General features: G+C 33.7%; 5 protein-coding genes across 8 annotated transcripts; 2 read left to right on the forward strand and 3 right to left on the reverse strand.

Moving 5' to 3' along the window:
• The first annotated feature begins 745 nt into the window (after window positions 1–745).
• LOC116766527 (TNF receptor-associated factor 6-like) lies at window positions 746–5,047 on the forward strand. The gene is made up of 7 exons (XM_032656415.2): window positions 746–919; window positions 1,160–1,311; window positions 1,698–1,819; window positions 2,389–2,582; window positions 3,087–3,244; window positions 3,669–3,923; window positions 4,311–5,047. Exons 1-7 carry the CDS (start codon window positions 878–880, stop codon window positions 4,636–4,638), a joined length of 1,251 nt encoding a protein of 416 aa, XP_032512306.2. The 5' UTR covers window positions 746–877; the 3' UTR covers window positions 4,639–5,047.
• A 43-nt stretch (window positions 5,048–5,090) lies between these two features.
• LOC116766211 (breast carcinoma-amplified sequence 3 homolog) lies at window positions 5,091–19,818 on the reverse strand. Of its 4 annotated transcripts, none has more exons than XM_061522704.1 (15): window positions 19,701–19,818; window positions 19,422–19,596; window positions 18,379–18,561; window positions 17,907–18,210; window positions 17,530–17,788; window positions 15,881–16,065; window positions 15,105–15,353; window positions 14,685–14,894; window positions 14,421–14,550; window positions 13,995–14,165; window positions 13,443–13,594; window positions 13,037–13,167; window positions 12,719–12,849; window positions 12,214–12,330; window positions 11,217–11,646 (listed from the first exon to the last, which is right to left on the reverse strand). In XM_061522704.1, the coding sequence occupies exons 3-15, from the start codon at window positions 18,543–18,545 to the stop codon at window positions 11,474–11,476; spliced, it is 2,379 nt and encodes a 792-aa protein (XP_061378688.1). In that variant the 5' UTR covers window positions 18,546–18,561; window positions 19,422–19,596; window positions 19,701–19,818; the 3' UTR covers window positions 11,217–11,473. The 4 variants fall into 4 exon arrangements, with proteins under 4 accessions (XP_061378689.1, XP_061378688.1, XP_061378687.1 ...); XM_061522703.1 differs by having other exon boundaries at window positions 19,695–19,818; XM_061522705.1 differs by lacking the exon at window positions 11,217–11,646 and adding an exon at window positions 5,091–7,274 and having other exon boundaries at window positions 19,422–19,807.
• Window positions 8,324–11,323, reverse strand: LOC133319203 (calponin homology domain-containing protein DDB_G0272472-like). Its single transcript, XM_061522706.1, has one exon. The coding sequence runs from the start codon at window positions 10,970–10,972 to the stop codon at window positions 9,338–9,340; it is 1,635 nt and encodes a 544-aa protein (XP_061378690.1). The 5' UTR covers window positions 10,973–11,323; the 3' UTR covers window positions 8,324–9,337.
• A 232-nt stretch (window positions 19,819–20,050) lies between the features above and the next one.
• Window positions 20,051–22,159, forward strand: LOC116766212 (iduronate 2-sulfatase). Its single transcript, XM_032655993.2, is given in 8 exon segments — window positions 20,051–20,307; window positions 20,375–20,538; window positions 20,540–20,664; window positions 20,667–20,849; window positions 20,939–21,214; window positions 21,287–21,373; window positions 21,376–21,443; window positions 21,446–22,159. Coding segments are annotated over 8 exon segments (1,374 nt in total). The 5' UTR covers window positions 20,051–20,220; the 3' UTR covers window positions 21,830–22,159.
• A 10-nt stretch (window positions 22,160–22,169) lies between these two features.
• LOC116766213 (GDP-fucose transporter 1) lies at window positions 22,170–23,942 on the reverse strand. The gene is given in 7 exon segments (XM_032655994.2): window positions 22,170–22,441; window positions 22,515–22,552; window positions 22,555–22,746; window positions 22,749–22,805; window positions 22,999–23,224; window positions 23,358–23,559; window positions 23,708–23,942. Coding segments are annotated over 7 exon segments (1,002 nt in total). The 5' UTR covers window positions 23,776–23,942; the 3' UTR covers window positions 22,170–22,222.
• Window positions 23,943–24,038: the final 96 nt, after the last annotated feature.

A 24,038-nucleotide genomic window follows, 5' to 3' on the forward strand; every position in this document is an offset into this window, starting at 1 on the left:
TGCGAATACAGTGACAAATTTAAAATCTAAATTCAAAAAATTTAAAGTTTTAAAACTTCTGATAATAATAATATTTGGAATCATTTCTTCCTTTCAATTATATATATAGTTTTGAAATACTGAACTCCATAACAAAGTATTATGTTTAAAAGTTATTCGGGCAAAAAATCGTTCTCATAGTAAATATTAAAAAAAAGTACCTCGTTATTCAATATAGAGCAAAATTTTACAAAAATGATATAAAATATATATGATAAAATTATATTCAATATATACAAACGTATATATTTTTATAAAATTGGTATAAAGTTAAAAGAATTATTCGTTAATAGTAACATAATAGTTTAAAAATCCTGCATCTCAGTTTCCAATATCCCTGAATAACTTTAGAAAAAAAAAATCTTTACACCGTTTTAGTTTGGTAAAAAGCAATCTGGGGACACATCATTATAAAATCTGACTTTGTGAATAATGATTTATTTGCTTATATAAAATATTTTAGTGTCTGTAAACTCCGATACTTATATGCGATTTTGGAAAGATTTTATATGAATTAATTTATCATGAATAACCCGTTCTATTACCCGTTTGCATTTGATTTGTTGCGCCAAGAATATATCCTTTCACTAATATTGCAAATTTTATAAAAATGAACTACATCAGGAATTATTCCTTCAACCCTCGTATATTCTATAAACTTATATAAACTGTACCTACACTCGTACATTTTGACGTCTTCTGATGTGTCAAATGTCAGTGTCAACCACTCTAAACTATAAAAAAAAGAAAGAAAATAGTTAATTTCAGCAATACATGAAATAAAAAAACAAATATTAATTAATAAAAAAAATATTAATTTATTTAGCCGTTTATTCAAATGGATCCCAACAAAATTAAAAATGCTTCGGAAGGTATAGCTGTAAGTAGTAGAATAAGATTTTATAGCCCAGGTTTAAAATGCAGCTAACGAATAACTGTTGAGTTTAGCTTTTTATTAATTTTAAATTTGGAATATTATTAAAAATATTATAAGTTAATATTGTTATACACAATTAAAATAAAGGACCTATATGACCTCATCCTCATTTGCATACATTTGAATCAAAAGTGTAAAAACTTACTTTTAAAAATATTAACGAATTCGCTGTTCCGTTTCCAGCCTATGGGTATAACAGCCCTTAATGAAACTATTCTCACCAATCAGCCAGAGTCAAGGTATGAATGTCCTGTGTGTCTGAACTGGCTTAGAGATCCTGTCATCACAACATGTGGTCACAAATTCTGTAAATCATGCATCACTTCCTGGTTACAGTAAGTTCATTATAACTTTATCATAAATTTTTAATATATATTGTAGTCTGTAGTCATTTATTATCATTAGTTGTTTTTTATATTAATTTTAATTGTTAATTCATAATGTCATGCAATAAATTAAAATAGGACTATATAATTTGGATTTCACTCACATATTACGGTTCTTTTAAGATATTATAATTCTGACACCACATTTTGTGCAAAAAGTACCTAACTAACTGTAAAATATAATATTTACAAATGCATGCAAGTTAAATTCCAAGTGTCTACATTATTTTAATTGTAACATTCCTTAATTTATATTGTTTGCATCATTTACACATCATTATTATATTATAATTAACAATGTATACATTTTAATTTTCCAATATTTTGTTTTATAGAAATAGTGGTCATTGCCCAATTGACAATATAAATCTCAGTATGAAAGTTGACATATTCCCTGACAATTACACTAAAAGGGAAATTCAAGAGCAAAGAATGTCATGTCCTTTTGCCACAAAAGGTATTTATAAGATTTTATATGAGAAAACAATTTTAATACTAGTTTATTACCACACTTCACCCCTGTTGACTTTGGGATTAGGCTTATTTGAAATAGGTAGAGTAATAGATGAATAACAATATATATAGTCACATGATTTCATGCTATATACAACTCCTCTCCCCTGGTCCCATGGTAACTACACAGAATTTCCGGATAAATTACAACCTGTTTTATTCTGATGTCTAAATTACAATACTGTAAAGTTTCATCAAAACCAATTAAGCAATTTTTGGTTGGAAAGTTAATAAATCTTTATATGCCCTCACAAGCTTCCACATTTATAATATCAGTAGGATATTAAATACAATTTTGTGTACAACAATCATTTGATTTTGTGAATATTGCAAGCCTAAATTTTAAAAATGACTTGTGCCTTGATGACACTTTTTTATAGTAAAAATATTTTTAAAATACAAACTTTATTATCCTATAAATTAAATACTTCTTGACAGTTTTCTGCAAAAATTATGTAAAATATACGCCCAAAACTAATGTTTATTCGAACAATTCGCCACATTTTATTCAAGGCTGTGCAGTGAAAGTGACTCCACTGGACTTGGACTCTCACATAGCGAGTTGTGAGTTCAATCAACCCGAAGCTTCGTCCCAACCTCAAGTACAGGTGCCATGTACATTCAGTGCTCTCGGCTGCAAGGAGACATTCGAAACGCAGGAAGAAATGAATGGCCATTTACATAGTGATGTACAGACTCACATGAGTGTAAGTTATATATGTTACTGGAAATGTATGAAATCAAGGAATACGAATAGGAATAAGGAATAGGAATTAGAACAATATGTGATAGATGCCATTCATACTAAGTTTTTACTTTTAATGTCTTAGAAATTTCATCACAACATTGTCAACAGATTGTCAACAGATCAATGTTGTGAAACCGCGACAATTTACTTATATACAATATATCTTGATGATAAAGATTCGAACCTACGACTTGCAAATTTCGGGTGACAGTTGCTTAGACATTTAGATTTTATGCTATCGTGCCCTTAATGGAATGGGCTAGTAAACTATTCTTATAAGAAATTTTCTATACCGTAAATATAATACTCTGTTTATTTAATTATTTCGCTTATTACTTGTAATTTATAAAAATTATTAATAATTATTACTGACTTTTATGACTGTTTGACAAACTAAGATTATTGTATATAAAGTTGTTTCTACCCTCGTTTAATGATAAAATTTTGTAATGTTTCGTTTCAGCTCCTAATGAACGCCTATTCCAAGTTACAAATCGACAATGACATATCGAATGCCAGTATGGATGCCAAGGAGCAAGAAGCTATGCTTCTATGGGAACCGTCCAAAGATGGCGCTGCGAGTACATCGCCACCAGTGAACAATACTAGCGCTCTTATAAGGTTAAGAATCAAGCTTTTTATGAACTGATAATTAATTAATTTAAATTAGTCACAATAGCATGACAATTTCCTAACAGTCATGGGTTTATTTGTATAGTTTTTTAATATTTTAAAACAAATACATAGCTGGTTTGGGGCAAAAATTTATCGAAAGTAATTGAAATAGCAAATATTTTTATATGATGTAATTATTACGGGACATTTAGAGTACTTGTTAATAGAATTTGCAAATTGCTATAAATTAACATAATATTATTCTGAATGAAAAAAATTTTTCAAATTCTGCTAAGAAATTTTGTTATCAAGTAAACTATTGATAGTGAAGACTTAATTTCAACTTTACGATTTTTGTAGTAAAAGCCTTTTATTTGCTGAGTGTTTTAATACATTAACTTACATGCAATTGCATATTCACAAATTACAGGGCACTGTATGAAAGGGTTGTGGTGCTGGAACAGAGGAATCGTGAACTGGATATAGTCATAGCCAACATTTCAAAGCAAATGTCAGCATTTGCTGTAGCCAAAATGAAGCAAAACAACGACTTAATACTCCGTTACTGTATGGGAAATTATATTTGGAAGATAGACAATTTTAAAGCTAGGTTAGATGCAATGCAGAAGGATCATTTTAAAATGTTGTACAGCCCTGGCTTCTATACCTCGCCTAATGGTTACAGGTAAGAAATTATCGTTTTTTAACTTTGTATTAAAAAATGTTGATTTCCCTGTAGTCTTTATTTTTGATGTGTGAAAACTACTGAATGTAGTAAATTTTATCCTCGTATTACAAATTAAAAGATTTTTACTCAGTAATTAAATAATTCATACAAAACAAATTTGTTTTAAATACATACGTCCTAAAAGAAATAGCTAGTTGTATCACAAGTAGGTATTATTACAGATTCTAAATGAAACTGATATTGCAACCTTGATCACTAGCTGCAAAGTAACCGAAACGTCGGGATTATGTAGATTTTAAAATAATAAGATTTGCTCAATTATCCGCAAAATATTAGTTTCATTTAAATGAATACTCGCTAAAGCCTTAGATCTCGTCATTACAGATTCTGTGTCCGGCTCAACATATCACCGCAGAACCCACAGTGTTTTGCTCTTCATGTGCATTTAATGAAAACTGAATACGATGACTGTTTGGAATGGCCTTTCAATGGGAGGATATCCTTCGCTATGATCAATCAATACAACCCGGAGCTCACCCAGAGGGATACAATGATGTCCAACTCGACTTTGATAGCATTCAGGAAGCCGTCCACGGAGATATGTGTCAGGGGTTTTGGTTACACCGAATATGCAGTGGTTAATGATGTTGCCAGGAACGGCTTCGTTAAGGACGACACGCTCATTGTGAGAGTTCATATAAAATGTGTATGACATGAGGAGTAATTTTTTTGTTTGTTATTTACATTCCAATTTATATTTTAAAGTTATATCGGTTATTTATGTTTGCTTATTACGGAGCACAATTTTCTGTGTTCCAACATTTTATATTTAGTTAATGAAAACATTCTTTTACATTTTTAAGCTCAAGTCTTATTGTTTTTTTATTTATTTATTATTTACACTTTTTTAGATGTAGTTATTAATATTTGTGTAATGTAATTAATGTAATGAATCCGTCCCAAATAAGTTATACTGAAGTAGTTTTGAAATATCAGATATTTTATATAAAAAAGTAAGAATAATTAGTGTTGTAAGTAAAAAAAATATTTAAGATCTTTATACGTTCCAAATTTTATAGTTGATACAATCTTTACACTGTTATAATAAAAAAATATGTATATGTGATCTTTTCTTTCTAGGTTATTAGAAATTAAACGAACCTCTAAGAATTCCATATATTTTTACGCAATGCTTACAATACAAAAACTTATAGATAAGCCTTAATAAAATATAGGAATATCGCTTAAAAGTAACTAAACGCACAATAATCTTATCACATTCAACCATCACAATCACAAAGATTTCCTCATCACAATTTTTTTAAGTAGATACACCAATAAACATGCCAAACATCCCATATCTCGTGCTTACAAAACATTTTGCGTAACATAATTCTTATTTACTCACAACCAAAATAAATGATTGTCATAGAGGTTAGAAAGAAAGGGTTATTTAACTTATTATAGCGGAAATTAAAAACTTAAATAATAAGTAATATCCCATTATTCATTTTATATATCAATAAAAGAATTAATGTTTCAACAAATTCTCGTACAATTGGAAATTAATAATGCCTCCTTCCTTTGTAACCTTCATGATGACAAATGATAAATTTTAATAAAAACAATTATAAAAATAAATTCCTAACATAATTCAAAGTAAATAAATATAAATGACGTAAGTATAAACTAAAAATAAAAGACTCGACATACTTTCGACTACTTATGAATAAATAATTTTAGCTTCATGATTTTTATTCCAAATACTTTCGTTACTTTTTGTATTTCCTTCTCATAATGGCAGATTACCCTGATCTGATTTCTCAATGGTAACTTCATTTGCAAGATAGGCGAAGTTATATAGATCTTTTATGGCATCCGTATAAAGCTAACACTTAAATAGAGATAAATATAAGAAAGGGACTCGAAATTTATATTATTTGTCGTTTAGATTAGAGATTTTTGAATTTATTAATAATACGTAATTTATAATTTAATATGCCACTCATAGAATACATACTTTTAAATCTAATGACGCCGACTTAAGGACTTCTTCGAACAACTACAAATAATAAAGTAACTTAATATTATTTTGGTTCCCAATAAGCATAATTAATTATCTGTACCTGACACTAAAATTAAAAATTTCTGTCGCAATGTCTTCGTTAAAAAAAATTCCTCTGTTGCAATAAAATTGGTTATAGACAATGAAAATTAACTATTGAGAACCTTTAAACGAAAATCGTAAAAACAAACAAAACAGAAATGGAATCAAGGAAGACACAGGGAAGCAGACGAGCGTAACGTCACAAAGCAGATCCGAAGCATGAATTAATGTCTCTTTGTACGGAATGTTTATATATCTAATAAATCGTCAAACAAATTAATATTCATATCACAGTAGCGGTAAATAAAATGCGCATCACTAACATTTTCAACTATATGCAATTAAATATTTATACTGACACAATCACATGCATAATCTTACATGTATACTTGAGAACATCGATTAAAAAATTAAAAACACTAAGAAATGATGATTATCGTTATTAATCGATATTGACAAATTGTGACGTTTATACTCGATACATACAGAGTAAAAAAACTTATTATTAGTTATTACCTATTTATCGTAAAAAAATATCTATACCTTAATTTACATTTCAATCTTATTTTCAAATATTCTATTTTTTAACATATGTCATAAAGGTCGATTATGTATTGATTCTTTTAGACGTTGTACAAAAATGTGTTTCTTAATGACAAGCATGATTACAACTAAACGCGATTATATGTTGTAATAATAATCTTAAATATTAATAGATAAATAAGTAAACGTTTATTGAACAATTACGATTGATATACACATAATAAATTGTAAAATTCTATTCTATTGATCATTTTTATAAAATTATAATAAAAAATCGTTTAACATTTGACTGCCACAAACTTAAAAGTCGTTACTTGCCTATCATGGGATATTATTTGACACCACAGAAAACTTCAAAACGATGCACAGAGCGCGTCACACACCACTCGTAGTTCAAACTTAACGAACCATTTAAATCCTATTTAACCATACTCCATAATTCCACTTAACTTTTTCACGCAAATTTTGCTTTATTCTTTCGGTTCATATTTCTGTAGTTCTATATTCGAGCCCAGCTTAGGTCAAGCGCTTCTGGTTCCAAAGGCAGCAAATGTTAACGATGCCTCAGAGCGACGAGCTGGAGTCCCCCGGGAAGTGCATCATGTCGCCCCCACAGCTGGGCGTGGGAGACGACGGCGGGGACGCCCGCGAGGAACTAAAACTGCTCGAGCTTAGCTCCTCCGGCTCTGAGAAGCGACCTGGTACACCGTACAAAACATACATTGTGCCGTCTCATTCCAAACCTTTGTATATAATGATACTGATATATTTACTAATAAGACTTAAAGTTAAATTATTGTATGGATTCGTGCTTAGCTCCGAGTAGAGAAACTTCTCATTCTTGTTCTATCCTCAGTTATACTTAGAACTTCATTCTTTCATTAACTCTATTCTATAACATGGGTAATCATTCAATTTCTATAAAGCACTATGTTTCCATTCATTCGTAACCACACAATCAATTCATATTATTTTCCTGGGATATAAATAAAACTTCTTATATTTGCTGTCGAATGTATCCTTTTTAATTTTACTAATGAATTCAAAACACTCCACAACATAGCTTACTGTTAGTGTTAGCCAAATCCTAAATATACATTCAAATCTGTGTCAGAACAATTATTATAACATTAAAATCCGTCATTTGAATTAAAATAATAATAATTACATTCCGATGTAAATTTTATAAAATAAAACATTTTATAATTTTTTAAAACTTCGTCAAAAATCTAATTATACAATCTCAAAATCATATTTTAGCCAATCTTCAATATAACATTTTTACAAAAACAAAAGAAAATAATTTTCTGCATAGTAAATATATATATGTATAATTAGTAGCACTAATTCAAGAGATAATTATTTTTAATAAGCATAATATTTAAAAAAAAAATTTGTTCCAGAAATTATTTTGTTGTTACAGATATTCTATTTTCAAAATGGTATTACAATAACAAATATCTTTTAATTTATTATAATGGTTAAAATTTGTCTATTTACTTATATTATTTAATTTTCTTTATCTATGTTATCTTTAAAACCCACCAATTAAAAAAATATATATTATTAAACTAAAAAATTAACTAAAATATTAATAAAGTGCTAATGATATGTTTCTCAAATACATTTATTTCAAAGTGCACCAATTTATTCAATGGTAATACCAGTTTCCAAATAACTTTTTTTTGGTATTAAAAAGTAGCACTGACCAATAAATATTCCATCAGATTGCACCAAATTTTAGAGCTTGTGAGCCAGCAAAATGAAATATATATATTAAAAAAAAAATATGTCATGATTTAACATATAAAAAAACACAGTAAATAATACTCGATAGTAATCTTTACCCCTTACCAAGATTTTCCATGTTCATACTAAAAACAATCCGATATCTTTTTCCATATTAAAATCCTTAAACATAATAATATCAATTCATGTGTATGTATGAGAGAGTTAAACTGTCTGTTTTGAGTTCGACTATGAAATCTCTTAGTAGAGGCTATATTAATATTTGTACGTAAAGACAGCTGAGGTGGCATTTGATACCCAGAACTGACTAGGTGACTAAGTCATGTATCACGACAACTAAAACTGAGGTATTTTAGATATAAGAGCTGCTATATATTTACAATATGCTATTAAATAAACAGTTTCCATGTAATTGAATGCGCCTGCGCATCTTACAAATAAATAAGTTTAGAGATTAAAATAATATACATACAATGTACAGAGAATATTGTTTATAAGAGATTCTTATATATATATTTTTATTATATAATAAAAAAAAAAATAACACAGATTAGGTAACATTTACTTTACTGGCCGAAAAGTGCACCAAGAAAAAAAAATTAAAACATATTTGGAAATAATTTAAGCGAAATAAGTACTAAGAGGGCTGTAATAAATAATTGCAAACTAAATTTTTTGCTGCGATAAAGATTTCAATAAAATTTCCTACCTAATATTTTCTAGATCCTTATCAATATTATCATTATGGTACTTCTAGCGTTACATAAGATTATCACATGAGAACGTCATTCAAAGTTATCCCAACAAAAAATCTAGGGAAATCTGTTTTTTTATATATTTTCTTTGTATTTTTTTTAATTTTTTATGTAAATTTTTCTCATTCATTATGATTAACGTGATACTTCTAATCCTTGGTGCAAGCGAGAACTAACAGCATTGCACACCGTATATTAAATTGCTTAATAAAACCCACAAGCTAAGCCTAAGTTCGAAGCTCAACTATAGAAACACACTATAATTTCTTCTTCCTACGTGACTTTTTAGACTTAGATTGCTTCGCTGTCGGGGTCGCGTTACTGTTTTCGCTTGATTTTTTTTCTTCTTTATCGCTGTCAGTCGACAGAACTGGTGATGCCATCTCCTCGTCAGATGATTTTTCCAGTTCGTCCTTCTCGAACTTGACCTCATCCTCCAATTTGACTTCTTGGGACGTAATTTTATCGCTTTCGACTATATTGAAGCCCCTTTCTTTCCTAGCAGGCACTTTTTCGACATCAATTAGATTGAAAGTACTGGTTTCGATAGCTTTCGATGTCGTTTCTTTGATGGAAGACAGGATTTCATCGATGTTGATTTTGCAAATCGGACTGGAGACCTTCGGCTCGTTGACTTCCAGAAGACTGTCCCGCATGACCTCCAGTGAGAAGTTGTCTAGACCGAAATCTAGTTGCTCCAAAGGAGGGAGGTCTACCACAGCATGATGTTCCTCGACAAAATTAAGTTCTGATGGAGCATCGCACTCAGCTACCATTATGTCTCTTCTTTTGCACAATTCAAATAACTTTTCTTGAAGCGATACTGGTGATTTCATTTCCTCGTCTTCCGTTTCTTGTTCTTCAATATTTTCCGTAACAACTTTGACTTCGTCGACCTTTTTATTTTTAGAAGCAGCTACGGAACTCCAAGATTTAGCCGGTTTCGCTGCTTCTTCTTTCTTCTTCTCATAGAGTTGAAAAGACCTCTTATTCGATTTATTCCCCTTCGTTATTTGTATTTCAGGAAAGTCATCTTCTGTTGTTTCGATGACATAAACTTCTTTATCGTCAGTTTTGTTTTCTTCTTTTCTATCAACTTTCGGTGACGGGGACTTTCGCTTTGTTAATTTTGGTGATTCTTTGGTCGATAGTGATTTGCCAGCCTTAGGTTCGTTACCAGTTTTAGCATCAACATTTAATAATTCTTTCTGTTTACTATCTATATCTTTTGTAGTAGACAAAGAAATCGGCTGTGTTTTAGATTCTGTAGTCAATATTTCATTCATTTTATTATTTTTCTTACTAATGTTTGGAATATCAAAATCTTGTTCGTTGATATTTTCTTGTTTATTTTCGGCGACATCTTTTCTCTCGGGTGTGCGGCTCTTTGAACGTCTCTTAGATTTCGGCAAGTAAGAAGATTCAATGTCCTCAAAAGGCATTGATATAGAAACTAGATCTCCGCTGGTCGTTTGCTTCTCTTCTATATTATGTATTTCTATAAAGCTGTCTTCGTCGTCCTTGGCTTGTTGATCTTCAATAGATTTTTTAGATTTACGACTTTTCTTAGTTTTTGCTTTCACGTCATCTTTTATCTCAACTTTGTTTGCGGTAACAAGATTTACGTCTTTCTTAGAAGTTTGTTGTGTATCGTTTAAAAGCATATCCCAAGCTTGATCTTCTGTTCTAATCGTTTCTGAATGTTTTTCATACTTCGTGGTGGTCTCTCTCACATTAGGTTCTGGCGACTGGGTTATATCTTTATCGTTTTTTGAAATACCCTGTTGATTCTGCTTTTCAATTCCTTTAGACACTTTTATTCCTTTCTGAGGTTTAATTTCTTTCTCCGCTGCTCGGAGTTTAGAAGACATATCATCATTGTGTATATTCATAAAATCTTTATCATTCACACATAATTTATCTATATCACTAGCTGCTCTATCACTATGCGTTTTTGTGGTGGGAGATTTCTTAACTCTAGGTCGAGCCGACGGTTGAATATCATCCGATGGCCGTTTCGGTTTTGGCAGTGAACTCGGCACCTCATCACTCTCTGTCCGGTGCCGGGGCTCTATCGTTCATTCTCTCACTCTCCATTCGCTCACTGTAATCGAGATCTCTATGTACAAATGTATCCTTAACATCTAAATCTGCGAAGGAATCAAACCCGCCGATCGTATCAGTAATGGGCTCCGCGGGCGGCAGATGAGTGAACTCGAGGCGACCGTCGGTCAGTTCGGCCGGTATGACGACGTCTGTGGTGAGCGGCAACGGGTTGTCGTCCGGCGAGGCTCGCCGCGGAGGCGCGGGCTGCGCTGGGATGGTGGTACAACAAGGAAGCTCTCGAGCTGAGAGCGCCGGTGTCAGCGGGCTCAGGGTCGCCGGCGCACGCACTACAGGTCGGAAGGCCGCTTCGTCAGTATTGCAGGTCGTGTGCGCGTCCGCGTCCAGGCTGGCGCGTGCGGCTCCTCGCGATGCGCGGCCACGGCCCCGGTCGGCCCGACATCTCGGGCCACGACCGCTCCCCCGCGCTCCACACTGCAGGCGCGCTCCACCCGCGGCAACCCTATACCGAACCGAAGGCAACCGCGTTAGTAAATTACGATACATCAGTGTAGTGGACAAGTTATTCGGAAAGCCCGGAGCTGCCGGGTGCCTTCGGCTAGGTATAGAGTGCGAGAGGACGCGTCCTCTCGCTTCGTCCGGTTCTTACTGAGCTTTCTTCGGTAACTTCTCCACTTGCACTTCATCTTGCGCGCTTCAGCATTTTATTGATGAAGTAGGTCACGGCAAAACACTCGACTCACGCTCGGTATAAAGTCAAAGTTAGAGTGACAGCGTTACACGAACCGCGAAGCGATAATGTTAAACTTGTCATAGAATTATACAACGTTCAGTTTTAGCGCAGACGAAACATGACTCCGACAAGGATAGTAATGTAATCAATACGCAAACTATCAATAACAAATATACGTATGTATTCAAAACTTCCAATTCGATCAAGATATCTTTGTGTAATTTATTTTGTTTGACTCAAATCTCCAACTACCTGCTATACTAAATCCAAACGTTGTACTTAAAATCGGTAAGCAGTGAAGCGGTATCTAACACAATATATGAGTGAAAGACGTACCGTGATCCTCCTTCATGGCCTCAGCGAGGTCCTCTCTGAGCTGGACGTCGCACACTCGCCCCGGCTCCAGCAGCGACTTGCGACGGAAACTGTCAGACGGAGAGTGTTCCAGGGAACCTGCATCATACAAACACCTCAATCATCAATGAGACGCCTTTATCTTTATCTCTTCGTATGTGACCCTGAATTAAAATGTGCTAGTGAGCTAGCTGACTCCCTAAACTTCTACTAATATACTGTTCCACCTGTGACGTCACTAACTAGTGAAGACTTCAAACTGATATTCTAACACTACGCGTGACGTCGGTAGCTAGCAGCTGGTAGACCCAGATTTCTATTATAGCGCTGTATGTGACGTCACAACTATCACTCATCAAGCTGCTACTCCAGTGCTATACGTGACGTCACTTACTAACTGACATACCAAACTTCAACTGACCTAACACGTGAATTTACTAACTCGATTCCTCGTTTCTCTTATTGGAAAATTTGTGACGTCACTCACTGGCTGATCCGGAGTCTATTAGGACGGGCACAGCTGGCCTCGCCCCTGGCATGTTGACGGGGTTGGAGCGGGCCGGGGCTGCGCTGGCGTCCACCTCCACCGCCTCTGCCTCTGATAGTGATGACGTAGACCTAGGGAGAGGAGTTGAGAGATTCTTAAAGGAAAACCAACAATAGTCACTCTTGGTAGAAAGAAAGAGAGAGATAGATTTATTTTTCAAGGAGATATTTATAAAGAATGACACTGATACTGATTACTTTACGTATTGTTAAAATTATTATTAGTGTTTAAATCAGTTGATGTTGTGTGAGTACATACCCCGTACAGTTGTATGTCTTGAAGACGAACTGCGGTCCCATCCACAGTCTGCGATGCGGGCCGGCGTGCGTCACGATCTCAACCTGAGACAGCCAGCGCTCCTCTTCACTCATACATATGTCCGCGCAACGCTAATAAACACACACTCAGACATTTATATATATATATATATATTATAAACAACTATGAACAAGACCCATACTAAGATTGACTTACTAATATTAAACGGATTTATATAATATTATGTATTAACAAAGATCCTTTATAGAATTCGATACAAATTAAATTTAACTGGGGTTTAAAATTATTAATATATTAAAATAATACATATTTTAATTGTATTCAAATTGTCTGTTAAAACTTTTCTGGTTGCTTGATAATGTTCTAATATAAGAGGCACACTAACCCTACAGCTCATGGGTTGTAAGAGGGGGTTGGAGGGAGGGAGTGGGGCGAGGAGGTCGGAGGCGGCGGCAGGACGCTGTAGAGGCCACTGCGACACCGCCTCAACCTCCAGCTCGATGGGAGACTCGTCACATATCTTCTCCTTGGGAACACCTGGGAATTGATAGACAAATTTCTTTTAGAAATGTTCTTGATATATTTTTTCAATGCTAACTTCGAGACAATTCCAGTCAGCGTATGGCCGAGACCAGTGTGACAAGACCAAGACGTAATCCTAAGTCACTGAACCCAGTGTTTCAAAATTATATTTATTTATAATTTTATATTGTTATTAGATTTTATTATAGCCTTTAAATAGCCCGTTTTGATACTAACATGATATTTTAAGACTTATTGGAATATTTCATTAAGCCAGTCCCACCACACAAGGCTATTAATGCAGGTTTTCAAAAACGACCGATTCTATCAGGTTTCTATATTACCAATCAAATTAATGATTATTACTCGTTTTGTGCATAGCTTAGCTTTATAAAATGAAGATTGTGATACGAACTGCGGGCCGGTTTGGGATGTAGAGCCAGATGCAGCAATGCCCCATTAGCCGCCGCAAGGTAGAGCGGCACAGAGGCGGCCCTGCCAGTCGAGCCGCTCACACCGAAACAGGCCCGCGCTAACAGGGGCGCCGCGCCGCCCTCTTCAGACAACGATGACAGACGCTGACGACCTGTGCATAGACATATACATTAGTAGGTTTTATATGAGAAGACCGAAGTCTATAGAATAGTCTTTAGAAGATATAGATAAAATATAATATTTCCCAAACTGTCCAAGCACGATACGGCCACGATATTAGATAGAAGCCGAACCACCCTTCCATTGGGTTAATATTAATTAAGTAACAACTTCATGTACAATAAATATCCCCGATAATTATTGACAATGACTTTCTTCCGTTCGATTCGTTCATTGTTGTACCGACCCGAGCTGTTCCTTGTGATGGTGGTGGTGGGCAGGTGTGTGGGTCTCAGCTGCGCCAGGGGCGAACAAGTCGCGGGCTGCGGGTACGGCGGGAGACGCGGGTTGGGAAACCACGCCCCGGACTCTAGAACCTGATTAACATTGGCTTATGAGTATTGTAGTCGTTTAGTTACACTAATACTTGCTTCATTGAGTTTGAACGCCATTGCTTAATTATTGGAGCGATTTTCATATACATGTAACGGATACAATATTATGTCCTTACTGGGCTGTGAGCGGCGGGCGGGACGTGGGATGTATGATGTATGGGCAGGCCTGCCGAGCGATGGAACCGGCTCAGTCTATTCACCAGCCGCGGCTGGGTGTGAGTGCGGACGCCGATCGCCCCGCCGTAGGGACTGATCGCGAACACGTGCGTCGTACCCCGGAGGGTCGATATGGCCGCCCAACGGGAGTCACCGGATATACATATATCCTGCAAACGGACACAAACATTTAATATTGAATTATATAAAATTGTCACAGCTGTACATATCTAGCGACAATCAATAAGTATTTAACTTAAAATAATTTACTACACGTCAACATTAATCGCTGTAATAATTCCACTAACATTGACGTGTCATTTTAATATCAGTCCTAAATACATGCCGTTAAGATTCAGTGTTCAAAAACATTATATCACCTGTACTTTGGACGTAGTATCGCCCCTGTGTAGTATATACAGGTGGTGCACGGAGGCCAGGCTGGGTCCGCAGGGGTGGGGGTTTATACGGAACACGTGGAAGTCGTGACCTCTCCGATCGGCGGTCACCAGCAACATGCCGCTGGGGTCGAACTTCAGAGCTATAATCGCCTCCGAGTGAGCGATGAAGTGAGCCACTATAGGGTCGCAGGGCTCCTCGCAGTCTTGACTATCTTCATCTTCATTACCCTACGGAAATTATGTTATTTACATCACACTTATACTTAAACAAATGTCCACAGAACGCGCTATAATGTGACGGCCAAATACATAATGTTTAATTCAACAGTCGGGCACGATAGTTTAATTGGTAAAGCGACTGATACGATACTCCGGAAGTGGCAGGTACAAATCCTGGTGTCCATGAATTTTCATACAATATTATTCTTCTAGAATTTAGTTTTAAGCTATAATACAAACAATAAAAGCAATCGAATTTTGCTGTTGAAGCTCACAACAGCATTTAATGTTTCTTATACAAGTAAATTTACTGCTTCAAAACAATAAAATACTAAAAATAAAGAAATCCTTACAAAGACTCGCTTCGAAGCACAAGTTGTTGACAAAAACCGGCTTCCAAGAATAAAGGTCATTCGAAAACATAAAAAAAAATCAATATACTATCTTGGGATATAAATTACGTTGCTTAAGGGATCATTGCTATCTGGTTCCTGTATGCCAAGTGCCAGCAAACGCCAGCCAATGCCATCCAATACCTCGATGTCCAATATAGTGACGACCCCCGGCTGCTGTATATCAGCGTGTGGTGGTGACGGTGACTGCGACGTGCTGCGACCGCCCGCCAAACTATGCGCCACCGTCTCGCCGAGGCCTCGCAGACCCTTACTGAGAGATTTAGCCGCGTGGAGTACAGTCGCCGTATAACTCGTTACCCCTTCAGCTGTTAGTTGAAACGGAGAAAATTAAAAGAATATACTCTTAAAGAAACGAGACAGTTAAATTTTTTGTTGGGCTTCATAGTTAATTTTTGGGCGAAGACATTCCGATTCAATTACTCGCTTTCTAGACCTCGGTTACTTGGTTTGATTGTAGTCTCTTTAGAATCCGTCAGTTCTATTTATAAGTAACTCTTCAATCTCCTACATTAAAAGTTCTTAGACTCTGTGGAACCAAACCCTAACCGATTCGTCGTACAACCAATTCAATACCTTTAAACCCAAATCCTACAACACAGACATTAAAACGATATCTGATAAAAATAATGAAATGTCACAGAATAATGTCCAAGAAGTTAGTCTACCGAGTCTTAAATCAAAAATACAAATACATATATATAAAAAAATAATAATTTTAAAACAAAATATCGATGTCATATTATCGTACAAACTAATAAAGTGACTCCTTAATTAAGTTTTATACGGGCCTTGAAGTAAATTTCGTAAAAGTCGAAGTTGCAATCGCAAATTCAATGCTAGGTATACTTAAAATTCAACTCGGCTGTCCATTAAATACGGTTACTCATACTAATTGCAATCTAACAGCCACTAATTACCACTTTAATATTCTTTATCCAATACTACATTTTGCCATCGGATACGCCCGATTTGATTACGATTCTCACGATACCTCAGGATATATTTTAGTCAATTATCACTGAATATTATTGCTTCTATGATATTAGAGATTTACATTTGCAAGGGGAACAAACATTCTTACATACAGACAAACAAAATATCACGTTATCATATTATAAGTAAAAACTTTTCAATGTAATATATTGCTTACATTATACACAATTATTGCACAAGGAATTTATCTTTGAAATTCTTTACGTAACAGGTAAATAAATAATTTTTTTTTGACATATCCGTAGTATAATATATTTTATAAATATAAAACCGTTCTATAAATTACATAGACCATTTTACTACTTTAATTCAGGTAATCGCGATTTGACTAAGCTATAAATCGTAAACGAAACTGGAATAGCGAATAATACTGGCATGACGATAACTCGTATTCCAATTTTAAACCGAAAAAAAAAAACAAAGTTTTTGTCGGAAATATAACAGGTTTTCACTTCAACATCAATCCATTTTTTTATTTTATATAAACTGCACCAATGCAACGAGTGCAAGGTCATTTTAATCTATTAGCCTCTATATAGTTGCACATAGATTAAACAAAGAAACCGTAATTATTTTATCGCATATAAAATGTAATTGTACACTATGGTATATGTGCATTCAACTTTCTGAATGTATGTTAATAACACTTAAACGTGATCTCATAGTATTTTGCTTTAAAATAGAATGTTCTAGAAGGTACAATACACAGAAATGAATGAAAAACAAATGAATTCCATGAATAAATAAAAAACAAAGGATTTAATCTAGTGTCTTACTTTCACATCCTCCACTGCTACGTTTTGATGGGTTGAGTTTCTTCTCAGCATAAGCCAGCCAGCGGTCCCCGAGGGTTAAAGGGTTGATAGGAGCGCTCCCTCCTAGTGGACATGGGCACGGATAACATGTGGTGACAGCCAGCCGGTCCTCTAAAGTAGCAGCATCAAAAACAGCAAAACGTTCAGAGAATGACACAACCACTGAACGCTTATTGGCCAACACATCCAGGATGGGGTTCTTGAACTTAATACTCTTCACCTGAAATTTATACACATGGTAAAATAACTAATGCATCACACATAACTTGCTTTATTACTTTTAAACAGTTTAAAAGCCAAAACGGTTGTACAGTTTATGAACTAAAACTAGGTCTTACCTGCTCCCCACCCCTAATGGATAAGAAGATCAATGAACAAAAGGCTGGTCCTGGACTGGCAGAATCACACAAAGCTATGAGGGGCCTTTTCGATGCAAAGCAGTCGCCGTGCTGCGGAGTTGGCAGTATACGGAGCACCCTCACAGTGCCTTGTCTCCACGACAGTACCTCCTGCGCCTCTCCATTGGAGGGAATCAACCAGACCTGCACCCCTGACCCATAGCCCAGGATGAGCAGTAATGGTGGAACATCATTATCACCATCCCCTTCTTGTGTAGGTTCATTTATATCTGCTGTTTCAAACCTGATGAAATTTAAATGATATAAATATTTTTAAACAAATTATCACTTATTTGGATAAAAATTAACAATTTCTTTGTTGTTAAAACCTAATTTTACTTTTATCAAGTCCTAAAATATGCTTCTACTAATCTTTATTTTATTTAATGTTAATATATATAAGTTCACTCACCTAGCCCACTGTATAACGTCCTTTGGATCAACAGTGGATGAAGAGGAGAGTGTGACGTCATTAATGAAGCCGGACACGGCGTCAATGATGCTGCGGTCGCTGGGCGGCTGGGAGGGCACCGTGAGAGGTCCGCCCGAGCGCGCGTGCCGCGGAGACTCCGCCGACATACTTGCTGTCTATACTCTAGAACAATAGGAAAAAAAAATGAATAACAATTAATGCTTAATCTAGAAGAAATAACAGCCTAGATCACACTTAGTTGTTATTATAACTGGCATGTTGTAAACAACATCTTTTTAATGTTTTTTTCAAGTCGATGTTAAATGTTAAAAATATTTGAATTTAATGCAATGGATAACATCAAACTACCTGTAATATGGTATTTTTTATGTTAATCTGACATAAATATTTTTAGAATTTCTTTTATGTTTCTGTAGTTGATTACAAAACAAACAAAAACCTAAACCTTACTTCGAAGCAATAAATTTAAGTTCTTTAGAACATAACGGCAAGCAAGTCACATAAATAAGATAATAAAAATAAATTTGTTATCATTCAAAAAAATCTGCCATTATACAAAATTCAATCTTAACTATATAAGTCATAAGGTTCAGTTTTATATATATATTTTTTGTTATTGTTTTCTATGATTCAGACACGTATTTTTAAAAACAGTTAAAAGTGTAAAATTTATATAAAAACTTAACACATATGCAGAAAAAATAATTTAAGCCACATAAAAAAGTAAATTCTCAGATTTTTATAGATTACATAATTATGGATATAAACAATGTCGGGAAAACAATATCAATAACATTGAATATTTACTATAAAGATAAAAACTCTTTCGTTGTAACTACTAAGACAATTTTTTTCTTAATGATTGAATCAGGTTTACTTTATAAATCCGATATTAACTGCAGTGCAAAACCTAGGAGCGAGGACAAAGGAAATCGATGTAAGTTAGACATTTCAACAGCCTAATAGATTGTTACGTAAATTATTTTGTAAAAGGCGATGATAATTTTCACGAGACCACTTACCTTATTCGTTACAAATTTTCTCATTTTAATTCCATTTTTGATTAAAATAACAATTGCGTCGTTTTTACTGGCAGATGGAAACTATGACGTCACAATAAATTGATAAAGTATAACAGCACTCACACTCAGTCGTATGATTTCGTTTTGTAAAATGCTTTTTAATACAAGTATTGAACTAGAAATAAAATGATGTATATATAATTGAAAATATACAACAACAACATACAACAGATGTTTTGAACTTTGAATGACAATATATCTCTAAACACGTACACCTACACTGAAAATACTTAACACCCACTAGTTCACTTGCATGTGTGAGTTCGTCACAAAATGAAAAATCAATGAATGTGTATGTAAATACAGTGTATACACAGTACAAGACTTCATTTATATATACACTCACAATACACTACTTCGTATAGCTCAATGTCAAGTCGATAAACATTGCCATATTTTAAATGTAAAATAATATAAAATTTTGCGTAATATACACATAAACTAATTTTATTATTATTTTGCTAATAGTTATCTAATTTTATTTTTATTTTTTGAGGAACTATAAGAACCGAATAGATATAATAATATAAAAAATGTAAAACAACACTTGCAACTTATAAGAAATGTCAATATAGTTTTAATTGAATTTAATTGAGTTATCATTAAAAAATGTTAATCTTGTACATTTTTAATACAAGATGTTTGTACTAATAATTGTTATATTTTCATTTTCTCTAAAATACAATGTTCAGCAAAGAACATAATAAGAAACAATGTGTTGATTATAATCATTGACGACATGCGATACCTTTCAGAGGAAGTTTACTTGCCAAATTTTCAAAAATTGGCGGCAAAAGGAATCACATTTCAAAAGGCTTTTGCACAAGTAAATAAGTTTTTTTTTGTAAATTATATTTAAACATGAATTAAATTAGTTATTTTTACCTTTATAGCAAGCGTTGTGTGCACCAAGTAGAAATTCTATTTTAACCGGTCGTCGACCAGATGAGTTACGCTTGTATGACTTTTATAATTATTGGCGCGACACTGTTGGAAATTTTTCTACATTTCCTCAAATATTCAAGGAACACGGATACGATACGTACTCCGCTGGAAAATATTCACCCAGGAAAGAGTTCCAATTTTACAGACGACTATCCTTATAGCTGGACACTAAAACCTTATCATCCTCCAACCGAAAAATATAAAGACGATGCATTGTGTAAAGATAGACATAGTATAACTTTACACAAAATCTGATTTGTCCAATCAACGTTAAGGAACAGCCCGATAATACATTACCTGACCTCGAAACCCTCAAATACTCAATTGATATTATTAAAAATAGAAACCAAACTAAACCCTTCCTGCTAGCTGTCGGATTTCACAAGCCTCATATTCCTTTAAAATATCCTCATAAATACTTGAGTAAGTTTTACAAATTTGATAATTATTAACTGTTAAAATTTAAACTCAACAACATGAAGCTACTATTGCTCTACATTTGATAATTTCAGAAAATGTTCCAATTAGTTCAGTGAATCCGCCACGTGTGTCGTCTATCCCTAAGGGTCTACCGCTGGTATCTTGGCATCCTTGGTCGGATGTCCGGCGAAGAGATGACATTAAGAAACTAAACCTTACTTTCCCATTTGGTATAATGCCTCCGAAATGGACGTTAAAGATAAGGCAAAGTTATTATGCTGCGTCACTATACATAGATGATCTTTTGGGAAAACTTATGAGCCATGTAAATCAAGACAACACCATAATTGTTGTTACTAGTGATCATGGTAATATTTTGATATAAGAAATCCTTCATCAATAAATGAACTGCATGTTTTAACTGTATATATTTTTTAAAGGTTGGTCTTTGGGTGAAAATGGACTTTGGGCGAAGTATAGCAACTTTGATGTCGCCCTGAGGGTGCCCTTGCTTTTTAAAATACCGGATTTCAGCCCAAGGTCATAACTAATCCTGTTGAATTGGTCGACATACACCCAACTTTACTTGAAGTGGGTTTAATATATTTGTACCAAAATGTAAGAATAATGATGATAAATCCATTTTATGTTCGAGTGGAAAAAGTTTAGTACAATTAATGTCAAACAAACATAATACTGGTAGATCATTTGCCATATCCCAGTATCCACGGCCACAGGTACAACCTACAAAAAGTTCTGATAAACCAAAACTGAAAGATATAAAAATAATGGGTTATAGCATCCGAACGGAAAAATATAGATACACTGAATGGATATCATTTAATAATACACATTTCACTAGGAACTGGAATAAAATACACGGGATCGAACTATACAACCATGTTTATGATGATGAAGAATCAAATAATCTGTACCTAGTACCATATTATCAGGATATAAAAAACAATTATCAGCATTACTGAGGTCAACAATAAATTACACATAGAAAAGTATTATTTAATACTTAATATAGAGTTAAAACTTGATTAATATGTATTGTACTATAAAAACATAACTTTGTTTACTAAAGTACAGAGCACATTTGATTGTATGTTTAAAGTACACACTACATTCTAGACCTACCTATTATATATAAATTACTAGTTTAGTAAATGCTGAAGTCTTTTTAAAACACCTATTACATTGAAATTGCACCCAAATTAATACTTATTTGCGAATATGTCTTACATACTAAATTCTATAACTTAAATATAAAATAAAATCACATAAATTTTATTTGGAATAGACTTAACAAATTAAATTAATATAACTGAACAATGATTTGAGCTACACAACTCTATGGATAACTAAAATAATTACACTAAGCTTTTCTCTTCTTCTGGAATTACCTTTCTAGAATGTTCTTCCATCTCAACTTGCTTGAATCTGGCATACAAAGCACTGCTAGCCAGAACTATAACATTTGACGTCCACCACAGGCCGTTCTTGGATTCGTTGTACCACTGTGTAGCTATAACAGTCTGAGCACAGGCCTTCGCTGTGCCTGATATATTATGTGTTAAAGGTGAAGTGACCTGTAACATTTACAATTAATATATCATTCAATACAAGTCATGTTTTACAGAAGAGATGATGCTTCAAACATACTTTGATTTGCAAAGATGTAACATATCCGATAGCGAAAAGCATAAACCACCAACGAGCATTTGCATCCAAAAATATGAACTGTGGAAGTTTGTATAGTTCCAAAGCACACTTAGTTCTCCATTTATAATCATCAGAGGTATAAAGAGTATTATGGAATATGCGTTGTTGTAATAAGACAGTAACCAGACTTCTTGGTTAACACTTGGCAACACTTTCTTTGTGTAAATAGATAGAGAGACAGCATAAGTGACCCAATGACTCCATATATAGTTCCAATTAATGAAAAGGAACCTGAAATTAAAATTTGTTTTTTATTTATTAATAAAAAATTATAATATCAATATATTACTATACTAATTGAAAAATTAAGTTATACATTTTATATGACACACCAAATCAGATACCGAACCTTTAAATATTAACTGTGATTACAAATATTATCATAACATGATAAAGCACTCAATTTCATAATGTTAAAGATTACCTAGTAGACTCTCTTGATCGACTCCTAGATAGAAGCCAAATATGATAAAGCCACAACACAGAACACACCTAAGTGATGTGGTCTGTCGCAACAAGATATAACTGAATATAACATTGAAGACCGTCGTCAAGGATCTTCCGACGTAGTAAAATGGTACACCAACATATTTTAGGCAAAGGTTATTGGTGGCTATCATTAGAGTGAACATGATAGAAAGTGGAATCACCTGGAAATATGATTATATAGTATTAATCATTTTAAAGTTTATATTTCACAAGTATTTATCAATGTTAAACAGTTAAGTCAAGTTAAATTAATACAGGATATCAGATATTTTACATGATGCCAAAATTGGTTACCTTTCCTACAATCTCCTTACTCCAAGGAGTTCCTTTGGGAAAATTGAATACTCCAGGAATTCCTCCCGTTTTGCTGAATGTGAAGCATATTGTAAATGAGACAATGCACTGGAACCAAGTAATGAACAGAGGCGCCTCAAGTGCGACTGCCTGGCTACTTAACAAACTTTTGTTAACAAATACTGTGGCTATTGATACGACCCTGTAAATATATTTTAATACATTTATTATTACAAAGATTACACAGACATTACAAATTAGTCACGAATAATTGTATTAGAATCGGAAAACTATATAATATTGTTACGCTCAAGGGTAGCAAAATAATTATAATTTAAACAAACACGTACCAATAACACGATACAACTATAAATATTGTAATGTACTTTGAGCACAATTCAGATTTTCGGTCTTTCATTTTTGAGTGTTGGTGAACTAAATAAAATTATCCAAAAGTACAGATTCAGATTACTCAGTGAAAAATAACAGTATTCCAGATTTATAATATATAATGTTAAATCTTTTAAAAACACTACAGTCACTGTAAAGTGTAAATTACTATTGAATATTATTGACTAAAGATAGAACTGTTATTCGACAATTTCATGTCAAATATAATTGATTTTTTAACAGATATATACAAACATAAGTGTTGCTGTACTCTATATTGAATACAATAAA

The sequence above is a fragment of the Danaus plexippus genome, chromosome 15 (genome assembly GCF_018135715.1).
Source record: "Danaus plexippus chromosome 15, MEX_DaPlex, whole genome shotgun sequence".
Taxonomy (NCBI): domain Eukaryota; kingdom Metazoa; phylum Arthropoda; class Insecta; order Lepidoptera; family Nymphalidae; genus Danaus; species Danaus plexippus.

Bases quoted from the DNA above. Each gene is read 5' to 3' on its own strand.
- LOC116766211 (XM_061522704.1), bottom strand. From the start codon at position 18,545: ATGTCGGCGGAGTCTCCGCGGCACGCGCGCTCGGGCGGACCTCTCACG. The intron at 14,551-14,684 runs GTAAGGACATAA...AATGTTAATCAG, and splicing joins CGCCCGCCGCTCACAGCCCA to GTTCTAGAGTCCGGGGCGTG. The intron at 14,166-14,420 runs GTCGGTACAACA...GTCTATGCACAG, and splicing joins CATCACAAGGAACAGCTCGG to GTCGTCAGCGTCTGTCATCG.
- LOC133319203 (XM_061522706.1), bottom strand. From the start codon at position 10,972: ATGAATATACACAATGATGATATGTCTTCTAAACTCCGAGCAGCGGAG.
- LOC116766527 (XM_032656415.2), top strand. From the start codon at position 878: ATGGATCCCAACAAAATTAAAAATGCTTCGGAAGGTATAGCT. The intron at 1,820-2,388 runs GTATTTATAAGA...ATTTTATTCAAG, and splicing joins ATGTCCTTTTGCCACAAAAG to GCTGTGCAGTGAAAGTGACT. The intron at 3,924-4,310 runs GTAAGAAATTAT...TCGTCATTACAG, and splicing joins ACCTCGCCTAATGGTTACAG to ATTCTGTGTCCGGCTCAACA.